The sequence below is a fragment of the Triturus cristatus genome, chromosome 2_1 (genome assembly GCF_964204655.1).
Source record: "Triturus cristatus chromosome 2_1, aTriCri1.1, whole genome shotgun sequence".
Classification (NCBI taxonomy): Eukaryota; Metazoa; Chordata; class Amphibia; order Caudata; family Salamandridae; genus Triturus; species Triturus cristatus.
The window spans coordinates 717615097-717638782 of NC_140581.1; the positions used below are offsets into that span (position 1 = coordinate 717615097).

The following is a 23686-nucleotide window of genomic DNA, read 5'->3' on the forward strand; positions in this document are numbered from 1 at the left end:
AATATGGAAGATTGGAGAGTCTCCCCACCTGTGGATACCCCGTGAACTAGGATACCTGCACCAAGGAAGCCGGGTGCATAGGTGCGAAGTCACTTTGGAAACCGCTGTTGACCACAATGGAGGACTTCATTGAAGATGCCGCTGGCGACGAAGGTGAAAGAGTCTGGTGGAACCCAAAGGTGGATTCAGGATGAGAGGTACCTGCAAGCAGAGGGGATAAAGTCTATGCCACTCAGGAGTGACCAGGAGGCACGAAGACGAATGCCCACCAATGTCGGAGATACAGGGAAGTTGGCAGTGCCCTTGGAGCTGCAGCTGTGCGGACCGGGTGACACTGGGGAAGGCCAGGAGTTTTTTTAGAGCTGTCCCATCTCAGATGTCAAGAGCCAGGGGGGTCGGTGTTCGTCGGGAGCACCAACAAGCCTTGGCAATGGCAACAAATGTAGTATGCGAAAAAGGTGCGGTGGCGGGACCAGCAATGTCTAAGCGACTCACCAAGAGCAGGCAAGTCAGACCAGACCCGAGCAAGCAGGGGAGCCCACTGGAGCCAAAGAAAACCGTTAAGAGGACCCACGGGCGGAAGGCACAGGAGTTGCAAGAGGACCTCAAGCAGCTTACCAAACGATGAAGGCCTACGGTGCAGGCAAAGATCTTGGTTGCAGGAGATACTCGAGGCTGGATCTTCTTGAAGACTGAAGATCTCTGGTGAACAAGCCTTGGCAACGGCAAGTCGGTGCAGTGCATAAGGGTACTGTTCCAGGGGTTCTGACGAGGGAAACTGGATTCAAACTTACTATGAATACAGTTCAGGCCTTGAGGGAGTTGCAGAACCACCACCTGTGTTGCTGAACCTTCCTGAGTCCGTAGGAGCTCAGGAACAGCAGACTGGTCAGCTTCGTTGTGGTGGCCGCAGATGCAGGGAAGTGACTCTTTCTCTTTAAGGGAGATTCCTTCGGGTGTCTTGGAAGTCCACAGACCTGTAGAAAAACCTGCATGGAGCACAGACACATATGATGCAGAAGACTGGAAGGACGACGTGACCAGGAGCAGCAGGAGTCTTCTCATTTGCATTCTCGGTTCCCAAAGCGAAGTCTAGCAAAGTCCAAAGTGCCCAGACGGTTGAAGATGAAGTGGTTTCGGATCTGAATCGTGTCCCATGATGAATCTAAGGAACCCCCGACAGGTAAGCCCTTAAGTACCCTAAGGAAAGGTTTGGGACGATTTAGGGGTCCCTCCCACAGGTGGGGCTAGACAGTGGGGAGGATACTCCCATGTCCGTTGTCCAGTTTCGCACCAGAGCGGGAGCCAACTTCTCACTGAACTATTTCCAACTGGAGTATGCAAAGAGGGCACCAAATGGGCCCCTCAAAGCAGTCTAGTGGTACTGGCAAACTTCCCCACCCTATCCCAATACACTAAGTCCTGTCTGGGAGGTGGTCACACCTCTCTGTGACAGGAAACCTATTGTTCTGCCTTCCCCTGCTCGAGCTTGACTCAACAGCAGGAGGACAGAATCAAGTCTCTGGTCGGCAGCAGCCATAGTTTGCTGTCCGAGTCTAGAAGACTGGTACCCACAGCACTGAGGGGCTCCCGTAGGAGTTTTACAGTGCATGTAATCATACTTCCAACACTGTTTGCAGTGGTGTTGGGGTATGCTTCCAACATGTTTGATACCAAACATACCAGGGTTCGGTACAGCCAGTTTAGAATTAGACATCGCGTAATGACTCATGGCCACTCTATGTATCAAAATGGCTGATGCACTTGCAACCCGGGAAAATAGACTCAATGGACTCCATGGATTGTAGTGTCCTGCTCTTGCAGGGGCACCCTCACACTTATAACCAAGCACCCTGCCTTCACGATTGAAAGGCCTGCCTTAGGGGTGACTTATAGGTTTTAGGTGCAGTGACCTCTGGTTTAAGGAAACTTATATCTGTCATAAGTGGTGTTAGCACCATCTCACACAGAATATATGACGTTACTTCGCAAGCCTTTGGTACGCATGTCATTACTACAATGTTTTTACTTCGCAATGACCATTACTGCGCAAGTTTAAATTGCGCATTAATTTACATTGCAACTGCATGGAAATGTACTTTAAATCCGTTTTCTCAGCATTAAATTAATACGCATACCATTACAACTCTTTTATTTCACGTAGTATGTAAAAAATATTTCTAATACTATCCTATCCCCCATGACGGGATGACAGGGAAATAGGGTTTTTGGGTAGGGGGGTATCGCAAATATAATTAAAAACCCTTTACATTTTTTAAAAAGTCACGTAATCATTAATCATTTTTGATATGTCTGACATGCTTTTAATATATTTAATATGGCTTTTGGGTTGGTGAGTCATTCCACTTTTTCAACACATTCACATTTACCAATCAAAACACTACACTACACAAAACCACTTCCCTTCTCTACTCAAACACCTCTACACTACCCTAAGCCTAAAACACTACCCCCTAGCCGTCCTTCCCCCAGTCCTGTCCATACACTCTTACACTACACTGCATGACCCCCCGACACTACCCTAAACCCTAAAACTCTACCCTACACAAACATCACACCCCTACCCTGAACCCTTAAACACTACCCCCTGCATGACCTTTCCCCTTCCCCCACTCCTGTCCCTACACTCCGACACTACCATAAACCCTATTACACTACCCTACCCTACACAAACACTACAGCACTACCCTAAATCACTACCCCCAGCAAGTCCCTTCCCCTTCCCCCAGTCTGCTCCCTACACTCACACTACCCTGCACGCCCCCCTACACTTCCCTAAACCCTAAAACACTACCCTACTCTACACATACACCACAACACTACCCTAAACCCTTAAGCCCTTAAACACTACCCCCTTCACATCCCTCCCCCGACACCCAAGCCTGTCCCTACTCCCGAACACTACCCTTCACGACCCCCGACATTACCCTAAACTCAAAAACACTACTCTACACTACACAAACAAAACACTACAACCTAAAAGACTACCCCCTGCACGACCCTAAGAACTACACAGCCCCACTTACCTCTCTCCTCGTGGTCCCTCTCTTCCCCTTCATTCGTGATTCCTTTCTTCTCCTGCTTAATGCATCGTCAGTGGAAATGTTTGGAAACTGAAGAGACTCCTTTTCCAAACAACGATGTTGATAGTCTGCAAAGTAATTCACTTGCGAAGTAACGGTAAATACGAAGTACCAGCGTGCTAAGTAAAATCATACGTAGAAAAAGATCCTGCGAAGTAAAAAATGCTCAATAATGGTACTTCGTAGTAGTGCCCGTGAAGTAATGGTAGTTTATCACTTACATAGGCTGCAATGGCAGGCCTGTAGTCACAATTTGAGTGGTCTCCCATGGGTGGCATAATACATGCTTCAGCCCATGGGGGACCCCTGGTCTACCTATTCCCCTGGTGTCTTACTCCCATATACTAGGGACTTACAAGGGTACACCAGTAGCCAATCTGGGGTGTACCTAAGTACTCACCATGTCCAACTTAGGGAAGAAGCACAGAGATTGGGGTCCTGATTAGCGAGATCCTGATTAGCGGGATCCCAGTCAGACTAGTCAGAAAAACATAATGACACCAGCAAAAAGTGGGGGTGACCATGAAAGCAGATCTTACTTTCCTACATGCTGTAAAACGATTTACTGATTCAGTCTAGGTCCTGGGGAGAATTCTAAGATAAGGAATCTGCGGCTAGATTCTGTTTCTACCAGATAAGGCGTTACTTAAGGTAAGTAACTTATTCGACAACCTAAAAAACTCACAAAAGCCATATGTGACTGAGTTCACAATTCACATATGAAGTTCAACAACACAGTTTGTTAAATATGCAACTACCTCATACCATAGATTTCTTTTAAGCAGATAATAACTGCTTTATGGAGAATCAATTAATGAGCTTGTGTATCATTTTCACTATTTAATATTCATACATTCAAATTAATTCCATCAGCTGATTACATCATGTTTTAAATGTAAAAGACTCAGCACTTTTTGATTTTTTGGCATGTAAGCAAAGTCTGTGAACTGGGGTGCTGATACCACTGTTCAAGAGATTTGGGATAGTAAAGCTAGATGCATCAATGTTACTAAGCAGCTTAACGCAGTCAGCATTAGTACAAAAACTGTTTACAGTTTCATAGCTGCTTAAAATCGATACTCATAATTAATACCTGTATGCAAGTCATGTAAAATGTTTGTAATGGTAATTCTATCTTTTTATTTTCTTCAAAGTGTCACATTGTTTACCTGAAGTATAATTGTTAATACATTGCACATTTTCTTGCAGTGAATTGTTGAGTCACATTAAGGAAGATTTGATTTGAAATGTAAAACTACCTTTTATAAGAATATATTGAAATATGTGTTTTTCTTCTTGACTCAGGAATAACTGCTCTAATTCGTCTTCTGAATCTCGCTGGAGAAGAGGCACAGGCAGGACTCACAGTTTTGCTCTGTGAAATATTAACAGCAGTCTATTTAAGTCTTTTTGTACACGGCCTGGCAACACATTCAAGCAATGAATTATTCCGTATCATTGCTCATCCTTTGAATGATAAAATGTGGTCGGCTGTGTTTGGAGGTGGAGCCCGCATTCCAGGGAAAGGAGAAGTACGATTAAAGCCTAATCGAGGTAAGTGCATTAGTGTATTTTATTATTTTTTTCAAATATATTGCAAAAGCAAGTTGAAATGTTTTGCCAGGTGTTTGTTTCAAAAAGGTCGCTTGTAGATAGATAGTCAGAAATAGTAAGCTTTATTCTTTTAGAACATGTTCCAATTAAAAATGTGTTTACTTTTTAAATTTCCATTTGTGCTAGTGGATTGTATTATCTCAATAACAGGAAAACATCTGAAATTCTGTATCACTGACTAAATACCTCCAGGGTCATTATCATGTAAGCAAAATGGCTACTATGGCACTCCATACAAGATTACCAGCACTCCCACCTGACCTGTGTCTTTTTCTGCTGGATATAAGGGCTTATTCAGGGTGTGGCAGAGCAGGAGGAACTCTGTAAAATGGCATTCCTTCTGCCACACCAAATCCATGGTTTTCCTGCTTTATTTGAAGTCGGGGAAAGTGCTGGATAACTTCTGATGAAGACTCCGCTAGCTGGAGGTTACCCTTGACCCATCAGTACATCTCCCAGAGGACTGCTGGGTCAGAATACAGTCACCCTGCCCTATTTAGAGACCGTCATTGCCCGGGTAAATGATTACTGGCCTCCATGAACAGAGATAATGCCCCAGCCGACTGAGCCCATTGTTATTTTTTTGTTTTATTGAAATAAACACCAGTTTTGGGTGATGCCTACTCAGCAGCAATGCTGTGAAAGGAGCCGCCGAAGCTGCAGCTCCGATCAAGGCAGTGAGATTGATACCAGTCAGGTATAGTTCTCTGCATATCACAGTTGGCCCTCTGTCAGGGTATTGTTACAACGAGATGACTACCAAGGGCTAAGTAAGACCCACAGTTCTTTGATAACTGAAATACTTTTTCAAAGATTTTGGGTTATCCAACAGTGCATGCATGTTTATTTTGTATGCCAGTCCTTCAGCATATTATCGTATCTGCTGAGGGCTAAAATAAGTAATAAAAGGTTTATGAGTCTTGATTGCAAGTAGTGTGTTTAATTCTGGGACGAGGCTCATCTGCCGTGCCTCTCAGTGTGATTACACCACTCACCATTCAAAGCTTGAGAACAATTTAAAGTAACTTTCTTAGTTCACATATATGTAGAGTTGAAAGCATGTCTGAAGCTAATGCAGTAAATTACATCCAATGCCGGTACAACTACCTAGAACTAAGGTGAATTGAGATAATAAAACCAACTGCTAAGAAACAGTTGACTATTTCTCACACCATTCAGAAGACGAGCCAATAGTTTAGAATTCTCTCAGTATCATTGTGAAAATGTTATCTTTTTTGGGAGCAATTTAATCACTTCACTTTTCACGTGTTCTCTGTGTTTGGTTCTCTCTTTACATTGTAACAAGTGCAAACTGTTTCATGTTACATTTTCATATGTAGCATCCCAGTGCCTATCTATAGACCTGTTATATTCAACACATTGATTTAAATAAAACATAAAAAATGCTCACCTTTTCCATCATCCTCTACTTTCTTGAATGGGGCACAAGAGCTTGCTGCAGGTAACCATTTCCGACACCTAATGATGTATAATGTTAGGTTGGCATTTAGAGGAGATGGACTTGATGCCTAACTTCGCCAATGATTTCTCACCAGAAAACAGACCAGTAAACTGTCTAATATTGCTGAACCAGAAAGTACAAGCAAAGAAATCCATATGTGAATGATGTGGCATTTCACTCTGTGCTTGAAAGGTTAATCATCCACCTCAAATGTGTGTTGATATTAGTGGGTTTTAATAAACTCTGGGTTTCACACGGGTAAAGGTGCATACATCCGATTCTTTCTAAACCGTTAGAATTTTTTTTCAGAAAGTCAGTGGAGAAAGTCATAAAATCTAGGACGCAGACACACTCAGTCCCTCAGTTTAATTTAGATCCAAAGACAAAAAATCCAGTCAACTATCGAGCTGAAGCCAAATACTGCAAACACCAAGGTCCTTAAACTAATCTTAAATTATTGCAGTTATTGGAAGAAAAACTTTCTCCTCTCCCACATATAAGAAAGCTTGCTCTGTACTGATTATATAATAATCAAAGCTCTCTTTTTGTTAACAAATTGAATATTAAATAGAATGCCTGGAATATTTGCAACTGGTAAACAACCACTCAAGGCGTTATACACAGGAAAATGTTTGTCTGCTACATTTCAAAACTGATCTCATTTCACTCTATCCCCTATGCCACTGGGTGTTCGGTGCAGAGTCAGAACTCCTGATTCAATTACTGACCCAGCCCTAGCACTGACCTCTTGAAATTGTAACCTTTTTGTTTCCTCCTGTAATTTGTAAACTCTCAATAATTCCCTAAAGCCACTATTTTCACCTTCTAAAACGATCACCATGCACACTCCCGCCTTTGGAATAACCCAGTTTAGATGCCTCTCTCATTTTTGGTAGTTGGCCCATAGCCACATAACCTTACTTGTGAAGAATATTGTAGTAGATCAGCTACTGTAATCTCTTGAAATATATCATTGAGTTGTCTCCCAACAGTTCGATTTATAACCCTAGAATGGCACTGAACCAAAGCTTGTTGGATTATGAAATTATATTCTGCAGGTGATCGACGAAGGGATTGACACATTACTGGTAATGCTGTGTGTCTCTGAGGCCTTTGATACAGTGGGTCATTATTTTCTTTAAAAGAGGTTGTCTGCTAAGGCCTGTACTTCCCTTACATGGGTTAACTACTGTGGTGTGAGTTGCTTAGCAAAGTGGTCATTATGTTGCAATCCCTCCTTAGCCACTGGACACAAAGTGTCCATTCGAATTTCTTCCTCTTTGACAAAGTCACCTCTACCCATGAACTTGTGGAATTTTTACTTTGCCCCCCTTCCCCACATTGTTAACTGTACCACTTGTATGCTGACAGTACACCAGTGTACATCCAGTTCAGTTGCAGCACTCCCCCTCTTACCTTACAGATCTGCTCAGAATTCAGTCCTTGATGTCACAACATTGATTTGCGGACATTTCACTGCAGGGTTAGCACCAAATCATTCTTGGTGCTGGTGTTTGTCCTGTGCTGATTTCTGTTATCTTTTATTTACTTTTTTATGTAGGGAGTGCCCCCATGCCCACTTCCCTTGCCATAGTGCTGACGAGTACTACACCACCTAAAACTGCAGCGCTGTTTAATTAGGCTCTACCAGTGCAGGCGGCGAAATGCCTGTTGGCAAGAATGATGCAGCACAAATTCCGCATACCCAGGAAATTTTCATTTGATTGAGCCAAGACTAGAAGGTAAAAATTGAGATGCAATGAACAAAACATGGAGACCTTATTTACCTTAATCATTATATATTCCAATCGCAAGACCCCATAATTGAAGATGCCACTCGCGTTGTGTCTTCATTCATTTATTTGCATGGCAGCAATGTACAAGCAGCTCCGCTGACACATGAAAATTCGCCAATGTTCCATACGCGTTTCCGGCGTCCTTCCGCCCTTGATCTCAGGAATGGCTAAAGTGGAAGGCAGCAGTAAAAGTGATTGCATTCGTGGTGTGTTTATATGTCCCGCCCAGTGGGCGTGACAGCCCCGTGCATTGTGGTAGATTGAGTCTTTAGATGATGGAAAGCCTCATTGGAAGCCGCTGCTCGTTTTCCTTTGCTGGGATTAAAATACCTCAGTGGGTTTCTGTGCTTCACAATGCTTTTGTCCTGCCATTTTAAACCCACACAAATTAACACATCGTTCCATCCGCATTTGTGCACGTGACAAAGCTGGGACCCGCTCGTCCGCGGGGGGGCCATCTTCGCGACCTGGGAATGCCGCTATCTATTCCTATCGCAAGACCCCATAATTGAAGATGCCACTCACGTTGTGTCTTCATTCATTTATTTGCATGGCAGCAATGTACAAGCAGCTCCGCTGACACATGAAAATTCGCCAATGTTCCATACGCGTTTCGGGCGTCCTTCCGCCCTTGATCTCAGGAATGGCTAAAGTGGAAGGCAGCAGTAAAAGTGTATATATATACTGCCAATTTCGCACAATAAGTACAAAGAAAGAAGCACTCACGGGGGCGAATCCAAATGTTTATTCCGGCACTTGTATCACGGTTGTGATACGAGTCCCGGAATAAACATTTGGACTCGCCCCCGTGAGTGTTTCTTTCTTTGTACTTATTGTGCAAAATTGGCAGCATTTATATTTGTGGGTGCATCTCCCGCTTGAAAGCACGCGTCCACGAGTGCACGGATTATAGGTGCAAATTTTGGAGCTGTGATATATAGATTTATTTATGTGCATGTGTTCATGGATTTTGTTTTGTATGTAATGAAGATGAACGTTCATGCTCACCAAAAAAACTAAAAAAAAAAATATATTTTGACTATTACTTAACCACAATTCAGAAACTTAGTACAGTAATTAGTAAGTGCTTTTATCAATTAAATAGCAAAAGTAAATGTTGCCTCTTGTCTCTTTCCACCACTGGGCTTTCATGACGCATGCAGCAAATGACTCATGCCTCAGTTCCTGTCAGGCTGAATATGTCTGCTTGCCGACCTACCAGGTTACAAGGCTGGTGAAACCACGTGTTGTTATCTAGCGGATCTTCATTCTGAAAAAAGAGTAATCATATTTCCCAATTCAAACATACTCTGCACTGACTCTTTGTTGGTGACTGTATTAGTTTCAAAATTGCTAGCATTATACATATATATATATATATATATATAAATATATATATATATATATATATATATATATATATTACCTACTGGCGGTCGCCAGTAGGTAGTTATAGTTAGGACCTATTTTCCATAGGAAATCCTCAACATTTTATTCCCAATAACTTTGGTGTCGATTGACGAATCTTTGCGAAATTTTCAAAACTTTTGGCCAGCTCCGGTCCGCTCCTATCCTGAAAGTTTCGGGATGATTCGTGTAGCGGGGTCGAGAAAAAAGGGGGGGTCCCAAAACGTGTTTTTCCCATGCAATTTCCCATAGGACCTTTAGCCGCGGCTACACCCCGAACTGCTGAACGGAATTACACCAAATTTAGCAAAGAGGTAGTCCTCAGTTCAGACACGTGCCTTTTGCTTAAATGGTGTCAATCTGTTCAGTAGTTCCTGAGAAAATTACAGTTGAAAGTACATGTATATCTATGGCCATGCTGGATCCGCGCACCCCGAGCTCACCCTGAGCGCACCCTCCGGATCACTCGCTGAATGCTAATTGGCTGTCAAGTGGTTGTCAACATTCGAAACCAGGAACTGTTGGCAGCCATTTTGTGCCTCGGTAGAAGCGACGCTGAAGAAATCTGTGGAATAAGTGTGCAAAACGTATAAAGGTGGAAGGGTAGAAATACCCTGACCATCTAGATCTGCTTAGGGGGTTCCAGAAGGACTTTTTTTTTTAACGGAAAGTGTGCACAGGGTGCGCGGATCCTGTCGTAAAAAATAAATAAATAAAACTGAGCTTTTTTTATAATTAGCCCCCGGGGGGGCTAAATCCTGGGGCAAAATTATTAAATTTAAAGGGGGCCCAGAGGACCACCACCCCCCGGGGCTATAAAATAAATTGTGAGGGGCTTGAAAGCCCCTCTCAGTATAATTTGTAGGGTGGGCTCAAGAGCCCCCCCATGCCCCGGGGACCACCATGTATTGAGGGAGGGGGGCTGTGTGGCCCCCCTCCTGGAGCCCTCGAGGGCCCTGGGGACCGCCACCCTCCAGGGCCAGCTCCTGCAGTGTCCTGGGGTGCCCACCCCCAGGACACTGTTGTTTGATATGAGAGGGCGGGAGTCTCCCGCCCTCCAATAGCAAACTTGGTTTGGATTTTGAAAGAGAGAGCAGGGAAACCTGCTCTCTCTTTCAAAATCCAAACCACATGTGGAAAAGCAATGCCGGCTCCCGAAGGACGTGGGGAGCCGGCTGGGACCGTGGGGGCATTGGGGCTCCCCCCACGGTCCCCAATGTTTTTTATAAGCGCCGGGGGATGGGGCCCCCGGGGATAATAAAAATTAGTGATAGGGGCTATTTTTTTTTCCGCAGTTAAATAAGGAATGGCGCATCCAGCGCGGCTCTCAGCGCGGCCTCCTGGTGTTCATGTGTTGGATGCATGACTACTAACCTGTAGGATGCGCGAATACAGCGTTTTTGGTGCACGACTTCTACGCGTCGGGTGCACGATTCTAACGCGTTGGGTGCGCGACTCCCAAGAAAAAAGAAGAAAAGCAATAAAAAAAGATAATATAAGTATATTTAAAAGAATATAAAATAATTCAAAAATATATATATATTTATTTTTAAAAACATATTTTAAAAAAATGTGGTGTAATTTTTAAAAAAAAAAATATAAAAATAAGTAGATTCAAAAAATGTAGTTAAAGAATATAAAAAAAATTAGAACAAGAAATAAATTTTAAAAATATCATTTGAAAAACCTTTGAAATTCACTGGAAAAACCATAGGTTTCAGACATGTTATAGTTAGGAATTAGCATTTTAAAAACCTTTGAAATTCACTGAAAAAAACCATAGGTTTCAGACATGTTATAGTTAGGAATTAGCATTTAAAAAACCTTAGAAATTCACTGAAAAAACCATAGGTTTCAGACATGTTATAGTTAGGAATTAGCATTTAAAAAACCTTAGAAATTCACTGAAAAAACCATAGGTTTCAGGGGTGTTATGGTTAGCTAGACATTTCACTCGTACAAAACCATTGAAATTCCGCCGTTATAGTTAGTTCTACTAACTTTAACTCGCGCGCCCGCAATCCACTGCTGATGATGTCACATATTACATCATTCATGACATGGTCAGTGACGTGTTTAACCACAAAAGAGCTGCTCCTAAAGTGATAACCACTATACGGTTTGAGTTATATTGTGAGTGGGGACATCTCACAAAAAGTAACGGACTGGTCTCACACACCACCTGGTGTCATGCTTCATCATTGACCAGTCCTCGCCCTCTAAAACCTTGGTTTGATAGAGGGCGGGCATGCACCTGACGACAGGGATGCCCTTCTAAACTAAGTGGGGGCCCGTGTATGAGTGAGTGAGATTAAAAATCATTATAGTTATCCTCATTGTGTTTTTAATGTGAAAGGTAACTATATGATGTTTGAAAGTATGTGACGGTATGTGGGGGAATTAGTGTCCCCTAACCGTTGTGTTTAGAGGTCGACATGTTTCTGTCGTCTTGGCCCAGGAGAGTCCAGGGCAGTCATCAGGACCTAAATATGTAAATGGGGCTCCGTTCTTACCAAAAGTGGCAAGAGTGTACCACTGTGTGGGCGTGATCACTGTCACACTCCACAATTGGATGGCTCCTAGATTCAAGCCCTAAAAACCAAAGCTACTGGCCCCATGGGAAGAGGGGAGGGGGAAACCCCTGTTTGTCAGAACTGCCTCAAGGAAAGTTTCCTGCGTGGATCCTAGGCGACTGCTCCCGTTCCTCCCCAGTGTAGGGTCAGTGACATCACTGATGACATCTCAAATGAAATCACTGATGACATCATCTAGTAGATGTAATATGTGACGTCATTCAGCAGTGGATTGTGGGCGCGCGAGTTATAGTTAGTAAAACTAACTATAACGGAGGAATTTCAATGGTTTTGTACGAGTGAATTGTCCAGCTAACTATAACACCCCTGAAACCTATGGTTTTGTCAGTGAATATATATATATATATATATATATATATATATATATATATATATATATATATATATCAAGAGAAATACGGGTCCTTCCGAGATCAGTCCCTTCGCCAGGTGATGCGTCGACCGGCAGAAACCCAAGCCGGTAAATAAGTATCAAAAAGTTTCTTCAAATGACGATGCACACTCAGGAGTCCATTGCATCCACAGGTATTTATTTCAAACAATCGCTACGCGTTTCGACACACAGAGTGTCTTGATCACACGATCTCATTGGAAATTCATGACGTGTATATATTAACAAACATAGAAAAGGCACTTCCTGTCAGGTATACACTTTCGCCACGTTGATTGGCATCCATCTTACACTGGTTTACATATAATGAAATGTATCCCTGTTTCTTAGGTTTGCTAGTCTTTAGAACAAAAGAAGATTGATTCCAGCATTAATATATCATGTATTTCGTAATCATACATAATGTGGTTGTTTAAAAACTGGTGAGGTTCAACATTTAAATAAACCCAAACAATTATACTGCATTGCTATGAGGTTGGTTCGATTACACAGTAAACAAATCTATATGTTTTGCTCATGAACTGCAAGTGCAGAAGATTTGCAAAGTAACCCATCAGCCGAAATTTTTTTTTTTTTTTTTTTTTTAAAACCAATATTGACAGTTGTATGAACTCGTATTGTCATTGCCGGTTGTCAATAAAGTTTACAGACAAAAAAATGAAAAAATATCTATATATAACGCGACAAGTGTCCAAAATAATACAAGACTCCATTTGTTTCTTTGTAAGTTATTACCAGTGTTATGCTTACAGGCTATTGTAGCAGAATAGATGGAAAGCATCTTGTGTCTGGACAGCTTAGGGCATACTAAAATATGTGCGATCTAGTGTCCAAATTATTTAGCGTTGGTAAAGTCTAAGCATGGCTTGAAAAGGGAAGTGCCCTACAAAAGCTGACTTGTTATTAGGGAAAAGAAAGTGAGATGGACCGTTTATAAATTGAACGCCACAGTGGCTATGATCCAGGCCTTTAGACGTGGTTCAAGTTAACAAATTCCAGGTAAGTGCATATGAACATACAAACTAGTATCAGAAAAAGTGCTGTACATAATCTAATGTGTTTTTACTTCTCTTTGATGGTGAGTGCCCAGATGATTCTGACGAAGGAAAAGGGTAGGGTGCCCGTGAAAGTTGTGCCCGCAAGTGCCAGTGAAGGGTCCCTTCCTTTCCTCCTGAAATTCAACAAGAAAAAAGCTAAGTTAAAAACACATTATATACAATATAAATATGAAGTACTCAATACATTTATCACAAAAATTACTGTACATACAATTTCATATTTAACACAGTTAGTAACCAAGAGAGGGGGGGGGGGGGAATTTTTAATCTTCATGTAGATGACTTGCTAGTTCTTCATCGAGATTATGCCCCCCCGGGAATCTGGTTTCTAATTCTATAATCCATTTGGATTCCTTCTTTCTAAGGGCTGCCTCTCTGTTTCCGCCCCTCTTACTTGTGTTGACCTGTTCGATGGCAAAAAATCTCAGAAGCGAGTTGTTTGATTGATGTTTTGCTTCGAAATGACGCGCTACGGGGTAATGCTGATCTTTGTTAGTAATAGCACGTAAATGCTCCTGCACTCGTTTCTTAACCATGCAGGTTGTGCTCCCCACATATCTTAATTTGCAAGGGCATTCTAGAACATATATTATGAAGTTGGTGCTGCATGTTAGGAATTGCTCTATTTTTCTGTTGTGTTTTGTCCCTGGGACCCCAAACTCTTTCACCATGTGGCTGGATTTACACGCCCTACAATGCCCGCATGGGTAGAAGCCTTTGAGGTTATGATTCTTTTCAGGAATTTCAGTAATATCTCCTTTAACTAAGATATCCTTTAGGCTTCTGCCTCTTCGGTACGTGATCAAGGGTCTGTCTCCTATGTTGGGACCTATCACGCTGTCCGTTTTCAAGATTTTCCAGTTGTCAACTAGTATTTTTTTAATCTTTTCAGAATCATGATTGAATGTAGTGATTACTCTGGTTTCAACCTCTTCACTTACTATTGGTTGTTTAGTTTCCAGGGTACTTGATCTCGTGGTATCCTTGATTTTTTTAATTGCTCTATTAAGAGCCCATTCTGGATAACCACGTTCTCTGAACCTAGCAAGCATTTTCTCCTGTTCATGTAAATACAAGTCCTCAGTACTACAGTTCCTCCTTGCCCTCAGTAATTCCCCGAAAGGGATGCTCCATTTGAGAGCTTCCGGGTGAGCGCTGAGGGCATGAAGGAGACTGTTCCCAGCTGTATATATATAATGTGCTAGTCTTCATCAAAATGATGTGCTTCACACTCGCCTCAAGAAGTTGGATGGCTTTTTAGAAACCGGATCCTTCTTTCTGGCATTTACTTCTGTAGAACTGTGTCAGAGCAAATTTTTTTCCACCTTTAAAAAAAAAATCTTTAATGTGTCACCTACTTATTTTATACCACCACCTATGAACCTTAACATTTCTTAAACATTGTAGTCAATCAAGCTTTCAAAATAGAAGATCATCATCAGATAATTAGGTCATTGTGAATTTTTTGTGAATTTTTGGCTTTTATTAAGGAAACTGTTATAGATACTCGAATAATCCTTTGCCTGAATTACTTTGCCTACACTATAGATCATAGGTACTTATTGATAAGACTTGCCATCTTGGAACGGTAAATGGAAGAAACAAAAATTACATTGTTGCCCCATCATGCCGTGAGCATGTGCATGGATGCTGATGCATGTAAACATATGCTGGGCCGTGTTGGGGTAAAGGTGCGTGTGCTACGATGTATGTAAACATACTCGTCATCACTTTAATTCTCCCTTTGTTTTGTTGATAGTGAACAGCATCAGCATAAAGTGTTGGCAAAACCATTAGGTTGGCATTGGCAGGCAACTGCGAGACCTTTTAACTCTGCCACTGCTTGTTTTGCTCTGCTTTCACTGTTCCGGACATCCACAAAAATAACAGTATATTTTACAAGTCTATAGCCATACTAGTTTTGTGAAGCACAGTTATCTCATTCATTATATCAGAATATACAAAGTAATTCAGCAGAGTTGAACTATAGTCCGCCCTCATGCTACTATCTCTTAATGAGCGATATAAGGCCTATTGCATAAACTGGGGTTAAAGGATGTGGGTTGAGACATGAGCAATGTCCCTATGGTTTGTATTTCCAAGTGATTGCAAATACATAACCACTACCACCATTGAAACAATGAAGCAAATACATCCCCGCTAACACCACTGAAACAAAGAAGCATAAACAATAGCCACATCACAGTAATAAGACATTATAATATATGACACAGCATATTTCGGGTGTATCTCAGCCTTCAGCATCCACTTGACTAAGATCTTTCTGAAGTGTTGCTGCAGCTTAAGTTTGTCTGCTCCCTGAAATTCTGCCACCCTCAGTCGAGCAGAAAATAAATAAGAGCCTAAGGTGCTTCATTACTGATAGATTCTTCTGACTGCAGATTCCTCACTTTTAGCATATTCCTCAAGAGCCAGACTGGATCCAAATACTTCTCATAGTAGTGCTCCCACGTGACATAAAGGTGACGATAAATCTCACTCCCAAACTTGCTCTGTGATCTCAATGCTCCCCAAGATCCCCTGGCTATCAGCATGGCCCAGCAGGTTGGGCCTTCAAGAAGGCCATGCTGCACACCTTTAGCAGTCTTCCGGGTCTCTCTTGCGCCCATTCAGACCCCAAGAATCTGCAGCAGCTTCCAGTCAGTTTACTGGTGACCATTCTATCCTCTGCGCTGGCTGAACCCCTTTGAACCCTTGACGTGTACAGTGTTACTTCGGTGCAGATTTTCACCCTGGCCGCTAGACCTGCATCAGTCCCTCCTTTATCAACGCCAGTGCCACTGACACAAACAGAGAATCCAGTACCGACTCTGATGTCTGACCCTGAAGCCGGTATCAGCTCGATACTAATAGAGGTAGCACTCCAAATCTGCTACTGCACACCCAGTCCTCATACAGCCTTATCTATGCTGCCTGTACTTCAAAGGTGACCTCATTGGCTCCACTGTCTTTGTGGCTCCGACTCAGACCAGAGCTTTCCACCTCTCTGTGATGACGAAGTTGGGGATGGGGCTGATTAACCCCCTTGCTGCAATGATGACAGTCTTTATAAAGACTTTCAGAAGACAAGTGGGCTTGGTACTTCCCCTGATAGAGCGTTGAATTTGCCTCATGGGTCTGTAACTGAAGAGAGTGCCTTCTTTGCCATGGTAATTAGATAAACAGCTGAGTGCCTGGACTTAGAACTGCCGTCAGTTGAAGTCAAAACATATGTCCTTACTTAGGTTTTACAACCTGGGCCAACCTCACCTGAGCCCTTGCTTCTGTCCTGTGAAGCCCTTACAGATACTTTAATGAACACTTGGCCAAACCATGTTTGTGTCCACCGGTGAATAGGCGGGTGGCCAGATGCCATAGCCTGGCTCCTGGAGACCCAGCCTTCCTTACACAGCATCCTAGTCCAGAGAGTCTGTAAGTCCAGGTTTCCACCAGCTAGGGGAACTCCAATTCATTTTCTACGACTTCACCCCCCAACCCCTTGACAAGGAGTCCATGAGGATTGAGGCATTTGGGAAACTAATGTTCTCCTCACCCAGCCTAGCACTGAGGTCAGTCAATGCCGGTCGTTTATTGGGCCAATATAAGAACTCCCTCTAGGACATGGCCATCAAGATCCTGCAAGTGATCCTAGAAGAACTTAGGGCCTCCATGGCTCAAAATATTCAAGATGTGGCTAAATACATGGTGCATGCTTGCCTTGATACTGCTGATTATCTGGAATAACATAATATAAACAATGGTTCCATAGGGAAACAGTTAATTTCAATCGCAATAAATCAGAAAACAAAAATCAAAAAAACAAAAAACACAGCATTAATAAATCAATCGAATAGTCAATATTAAACAATGGATTACAATTTAAGAGACAACCATTTATTCTTTGTCTTTACAGTTAGGTATCAACTCATTCAAATATAAACAAAAATCCTATACAAGGGATGCAAAGGCTGTATATACAGTATTTTTGACAAACGACGCAGTGACCAAGTGAGTAAAGTGACTCAGTGCAATAGGTGAAAGTGTAGATATTTACAGTATATGCAAAAATTTCCTAAATAGAAACCAAAAAATACATAAAATTTCTTGTTATGAAAAGTCCTCAACTTCCTTATGGGTATATAATAGACCTTGTAAGGCACATGTCCTATCTTTTTTTGTTATAAACAAGGAATTCCAATTGGTAAGGGACTGTGGAACCGTCAACGTTTCGACCCTACATCAAACCATCGTTGTAAACAGTCATATCGGGTCTTCTTCAGGACACAGGAGGTGTATAACAGCCTAAACAAAATAAATAAGTATGTATAAATAAGAAATCTCAATGCTGTGTTTAAGGCTTTGAACAGGGAGAGCGGAAATATCCCCATACACTCACCTAGGGTATAGGTGATGGAACAGATGTCCACACAAATGTAGCAGTTGCCACTCGTTATCAATCAAAGGGAACTGCCTGGTGACATGTATACAAAGTAATAAGAATAAGTCAGAGGCACAAAATAATTTAAGCCATTGAGCCCGTAAATGAATTATTTTTCAAGTTTTACCGGGATCATAAAGAGTCTTAGCTGCAAGGGGATTCGTCTTGGTCTACCAGGTTAATCCCTTCTTTATTCTCTCTGTCTTTGTTCCTACCGCTTCAATTAATGGGACTTGCTTTGGATTACTACAAATGTGAACCCAAATAAGTATAATCAAAATGCTATTCACGATATGCGACAAACAGATAAAACCATTATAGGTTATTGATAAACCAAGTGGTGGCTCACCTGGCTTCAAGATTAAAACTTTGCGTATACCACTTCAAAAATAGACGCAGCCATCAGGACACGAATTCAACTAAAATGCATAAGCAAAACATATTTAGTTTCGCGGATTGTTATGTAATTTACATTCAACCTAGATCTAATCTGTTAGAAAGTGGATGACCTCAGCACTAGGTCATAAAATACAAGCAACCAAGGTTGGCTCAATTCACTAAGCCAACCAACCATATCTGGTTTCACAAATTGTGATGTAATTTGCATAGAACTGAGGTCTAGAATGTTATATGATAGGTAACCTCAACATAAAATCACAACTTGTAAGAACTCGTGGTGAACTCTATTCACTGCACCAAATCAACCAATAGTTCCAATCTATGCGATATCACACACACTTTAAGGATGACCATATTCTACCCGAATGTTGAAACCCGGTTTTCAATGCATTTAATCACAACCAAAGCGACAATCCAATTCATGTCGCACAATATACAATATATGAATACAATTTAACGGACAGCCCATATCTATCGAGTGCATGGAAACTATTCAATTGACAGTCTATTTGTCAGCAAACGAACTCGCCACCTAAGCACAATGTTCAACCAACTAAGCATAAAGCTTACAGGTAACATGCAAAAGGTTGGGGCGCCTCATACCTGATGCTCTTCAATTATTTCGCTCACTCAAGGGGGTCCGTTCACTTGGAGCAGCAAGCCTGGGAGACGCGCGTGCAGCAGCTATATTGCTGTTGTCAACAAACATAGAAACGGGACTGTTAGTAGCAACGTCAGCTGACCTAGAAAACGACTCTCACGGAACATGCCGATTCTTCATACGCGTGAGATAGTAAGACAGTGCCATAGTGAAGCTGCTCCACATTTCAGAACAGAATATTTCATCCATGCAAATATACAGCATATTAGACAAAAGCTGCATGTTATTAAAATTACATAGCGAATTTTGTAGAACCATTCATTTCAAATTATATGTTTAGCTCCAAGTCTCTGTTAGACATTTTCCTCATTTTAAACAACTCTGTTAGCCTTGTTAGACAAAAACAGGGAAGCACAATGACACAGTTACAACAAAAGAGAACAACTCAGGAGATATTAACAATTCTAGTGCATAATGCATAACACCAATTAACTTCACTTGAAACACATTGTATTCCCCAGATGATTTACAGAAAAACAGTTCGTATGAAGTTAGATCAATGTTTTAAGCAGTTCGTTGTTAATAGACGGGGCTGTTGGAGAAAAACTCTAAAGTTGTTAACATTTCTTGTACATAGTGAATACCATCAAATGGCTTCACTTGACACAAAGTATATACACCAGATACTTTTCAAAAACCAGTTCGTATGAAGTTTTCAGTGAACAAACAGATCATCGTTTTTAAATAGTCAATTGTTAGTAAACAGGGCAAAGAGGCGGTTGGCACCAGTGTGGTGCTTCATCACCATGCGTGATCCACAGGTTTCTCACAAGATTTACAGGCCTCCCTTCTAGATATGCCTTTTGATGGTTCACATATGTTTGGCAACAAAGCTGATTCTGCCCTAGAACTCTTTGAGGAGAGTAGAACCACAGCATACTCTGTGGGTTTATCGGATACTGTCAGGCAGTTGCCTCACTAATTCAGAAAATTCCAAGGGTACTTCAGGAGGATGGCGCACGGGCAACATCAATCTCCCCAGTTTCCTCAGCATTCACGGCAGTTGTTTCATGGTCGAGGACATGGATTTGGTCATCCGGGGCACAAGTTCTCCCAGTACCCTCCATCCCTCTATGGCAACAGCCTCCAAGATGCTTTAGCTTACCTTTCACAAAAAACAAGCCACTTGTGGAAAGGAGCATGCAGTGCTTTATGCCAAGGTGGTGGTGGTCTATCATGTCCAACAGATGTGTCCTCCAGATCATTCAGTATGGTTAGTCTCTACTGTTTCTTCCCCCCCCCTCACACCGGCTCTCAGAGGAGGACCTGTCTATTCTAATGCAAAAATTGTAACTTTACTCTCCAAAGCAGCCATTCTGAGGGTTCTGGAATCTAAAATGTAGACTGGTTGTTACTCTCGCTATTTCCTCATATCGAAGGAGGATGGAGGGCTTTGGCTCATCTTTGATTTTCCCCCATTGAATGCCTTCCTATCGAAGGACAAATTCAAAATACTCAGCTGGTCCAGATTCGGCATGCCCCAGGTATAGGCAAATGAATGGTGGCCTTGGACCTGCAGGATACATATTTTCCCCTTCTGCAATTCTATAGACGTTACTTGCGGTTCAAGTTTGGACAGGATCATTTTCATTTGATTTGCTCCCCTTTGGCCTCACTAGTGCCCCTTGAGTGTTTATGAAAATGACTTCAGTGGTTGTTGGGAGTTTGGGATACTAGCTTTTACATAACTCGACAACTGGCTGTTAAAGGCAGGCATGCCACAGTCAGTCATAGACCACCTCCAGTCGACTGTGAACCTCCTGACATCCTTTGGGTTCATGATCAATCAACCAATGTCGCACATGAGTCCTTTGTGAAGGCTTCTTTTGAAAGGAGCTGTCTTGGAGATGGTGCAGTTCAAGGCCTTCCGTCCATTGCAAGTTCAGGACTTGTGGGCTATGACCCGATGTTTCAGCCTCAGTCCTGTATCTTGGCCTGTAACCCTCCTGTCTACTGCTTGTCGACTACACTAGGTGGCATATGTGGGCTCTACTGGGTAATCTGAAGTCCAAGTGGGCCCAGCACCAAGGCATCCTGTCAGATACCATCCAGGTTTCAAAGGTGACTACATGCAATCTGAAGTGGTGACTGCTTGACTGCAGTTGGACCTTCAGCTGACCCCTTTCTCTTCCCCGCCCAGAGTTGATGGTCATAATGGATGCATCACTGCTGGGTTGGGAAGGTCATTCAGGAGTGTTAGAGTCCAGCAAAAATACTGACATTGGTGGGGGTGCGGCCGTCAGCACAAGATGGCGGTCGCATATGCGGAGGTCTGGGCTGCTGCCGTTTATCCCGCATTTATCCTGCCTTAGCAGCAGCCATCCAACAAAATCAGTTCTCGGCTCTTCGACAACTCATCATGGCGGAGGGACTGTGAGAGATGAAGTTGAGCGATTGATGCCAAGTTGCTGTCTCCCTCCGTACTTGGTGATATGGGTGACATTGGCTTGAGGAGCGTTGATCCCGGAGGAGAGAGAGGCTAGATCTGCTGGGTCCAGGGTGCTGGGCTTGGGTATTGGGACAGAGAGCAGGAGGTTGTGATAAGGTCTTGGACTTGGGCCTAGCACGTCTCCCAGTTGGGAGGCACTAGAGGTATGGCTGGTGGTGGGTTTGGCCGATGCCTCCCTGTGCCTTGTCCATTCCCTCGAGCAGACTGCTCGTGCCGCTCACTTTTAGGGGTTCTGGTGGGACTAGATCGCATTTACTTTGAACCCGCAGTCACCACTACCCTGAACCACTCAACAGCTCCTCACTGCCCTTACCATGACAAAACACAAAGCTCCTACCAAACATAGGAAACCTGATAAATACACCAAAGTGATGCAAACTAGAGGTTGAGCTTCAACATGTTTCAAACTCAATGGCACAGTGTGGATAGACTGGTGCTGACGGCACGAGTTCCACCACTGACCTCATCTTCCAGGACATTCACTACTCGCATGTGGCACTCAAAACGAAAATTGGAGAGATGGGAATTAATTTGGCCCTCCTCAGACGAGAGCTATGTAACGTCACACTGAAGCAGAATTGCCACACTCAGAGACAGTTTCAGTCCTTCACGGTTCAGAATTTGAAGTGTACGACTGGCAAAATGGCAGCACCTATCGATGTGAAGGGCCGCTCCAGATGCAACAACCCACGCCTCTTGGGCTTCCCATAGGGATGCGAGAGGACACAGCCTAAAACATTCTTGGAAGCTTGGCTCAAAGGTTTCCTGCCAGCAGAACAGATCTCTCCAGGCTTCCTGATCGAGCCCGCTCACTAGTGTCCTCCCCGCCTATTATAGCCATACTCCTGACCTACAGGAACCTCATCCTCCAATTGGCACAAGAGACTGGAGAGGTAAAATATGACTCCCATAAGATCCTGATTTTCCATGATTACACCAGGCTGGTACAGAGACAAAATAATTACTTTGACCAGGTAAAGAAAAAACTCTGTTCTATGGAGATGAAATTCATGCTCCTATATTTAACCAAGCTAAAAGTCAAAGTGTGGAGGGTAGACCCACAAAGAACCTGTTTCAGAGTGAGGCAAATGAGACGCCATTTCTGATAATCTTGACAGATTAGGAGAGCAGTGGTCCAGATTGCCTGGCCTGGAAAACTGTGATGTGAGCCAAGTGATAGTCCTCACAAACACAGAAGATGATAGCCAGACGTCCTCCCCAACAGGGGGTACAACAAAGGCTCTACCCCAGAGGGTTTCATGACTTTCTGTGAGGCATTGTATAGTAAGATAAATGGAGTCCCACATGTTGAAATTACATTGACTTTTTTTTTTTCTTCCTCTGAGCTACAACACACATTGTGTGACAGATGCTTCTGGGGTGGGGTAGGGAGTTTTGTTTTTTCTCTACCTAAGTTTGTTATGGCACTAGGCAAACCTACATTTTCTTTTTTTTTTTTATTAATATATTTTTTATTTTACTTTCAACATCGCACATTTATATTCATTAATACATATTTCCCCCGATAGAGGTATCATACACAACATTGAGACTTATCCAACAAGTTTAAATTTAAATAATCATATCATAGTTTAACTTAATCAAGAGAAAAAACAAACAAACAGAACCCCCTCAGTCTTCTACTCTCTACCCTATCCCATCCCTCCACCGTGCTAATGGCTTCCATATTCTTAAGCCTAGAGCTCTCCCGGTTCTTCCCTTCCTAGCATATATAGGTTTTTCTAAATTAAATGTGGAGATTAAATTTGCCAGCCATGTTTGCATGGGGGGGGGGGGGGGGGTTTATCTAACCATGCCCTGGCTAGAGTTAATCTATACACCACCATAGACATAAATAAAAATTCTTTGTCTAACTCGGTATTTCCAATTCCCAATAAAATCGACAAGGGGTTTAGAGATACCTGTAACCCTAATGCCTGGGCAAAAAAACTCTCAATATCCCTGATTAGTGTGTATAGTTGAGGGCAGGTAGCAAACATGTGAATAATATCTGCATCTGATGAGCTACAGCGAGGGCAGGTAGTCCCACTAGTACCACCCCATTTAGCAATTCTGTCTGGAGTATGGAATAAAGAAAATAATGTTTTATAATGCTGCGATTGCAGGGAGGCCGAGCACAGTATAGTACATCCCAGATCCAGCGACTCCTGGAAATCATCTATTCCTCCTTGAAGTTTCTCCACCCACTTATTTATTTATTTATTTTATTTATTTGAAAGTTTTATAGAGCGCGGACAAGACCCTTGCGGGTATCAGAGCGCTTAACAGTACATCAAGTATTATACATAAACC

The 23686-nt window shown here is 42.6% G+C and overlaps 1 protein-coding gene across 2 annotated transcripts in view; it reads left to right on the forward strand.

Moving 5' to 3' along the window:
• Positions 1–23686, forward strand: part of DMXL1 (Dmx like 1) — a 1781042-nt gene that overhangs the window by 1220033 nt on the left and 537323 nt on the right. For both annotated transcript variants that reach the window (XM_085632653.1, XM_085632652.1), the window contains exon 28: positions 4410–4658. In XM_085632653.1, the coding sequence (XP_085488779.1) occupies positions 4410–4658 (249 nt within the window). The remainder of the gene's footprint in view (positions 1–4409; positions 4659–23686) is intronic.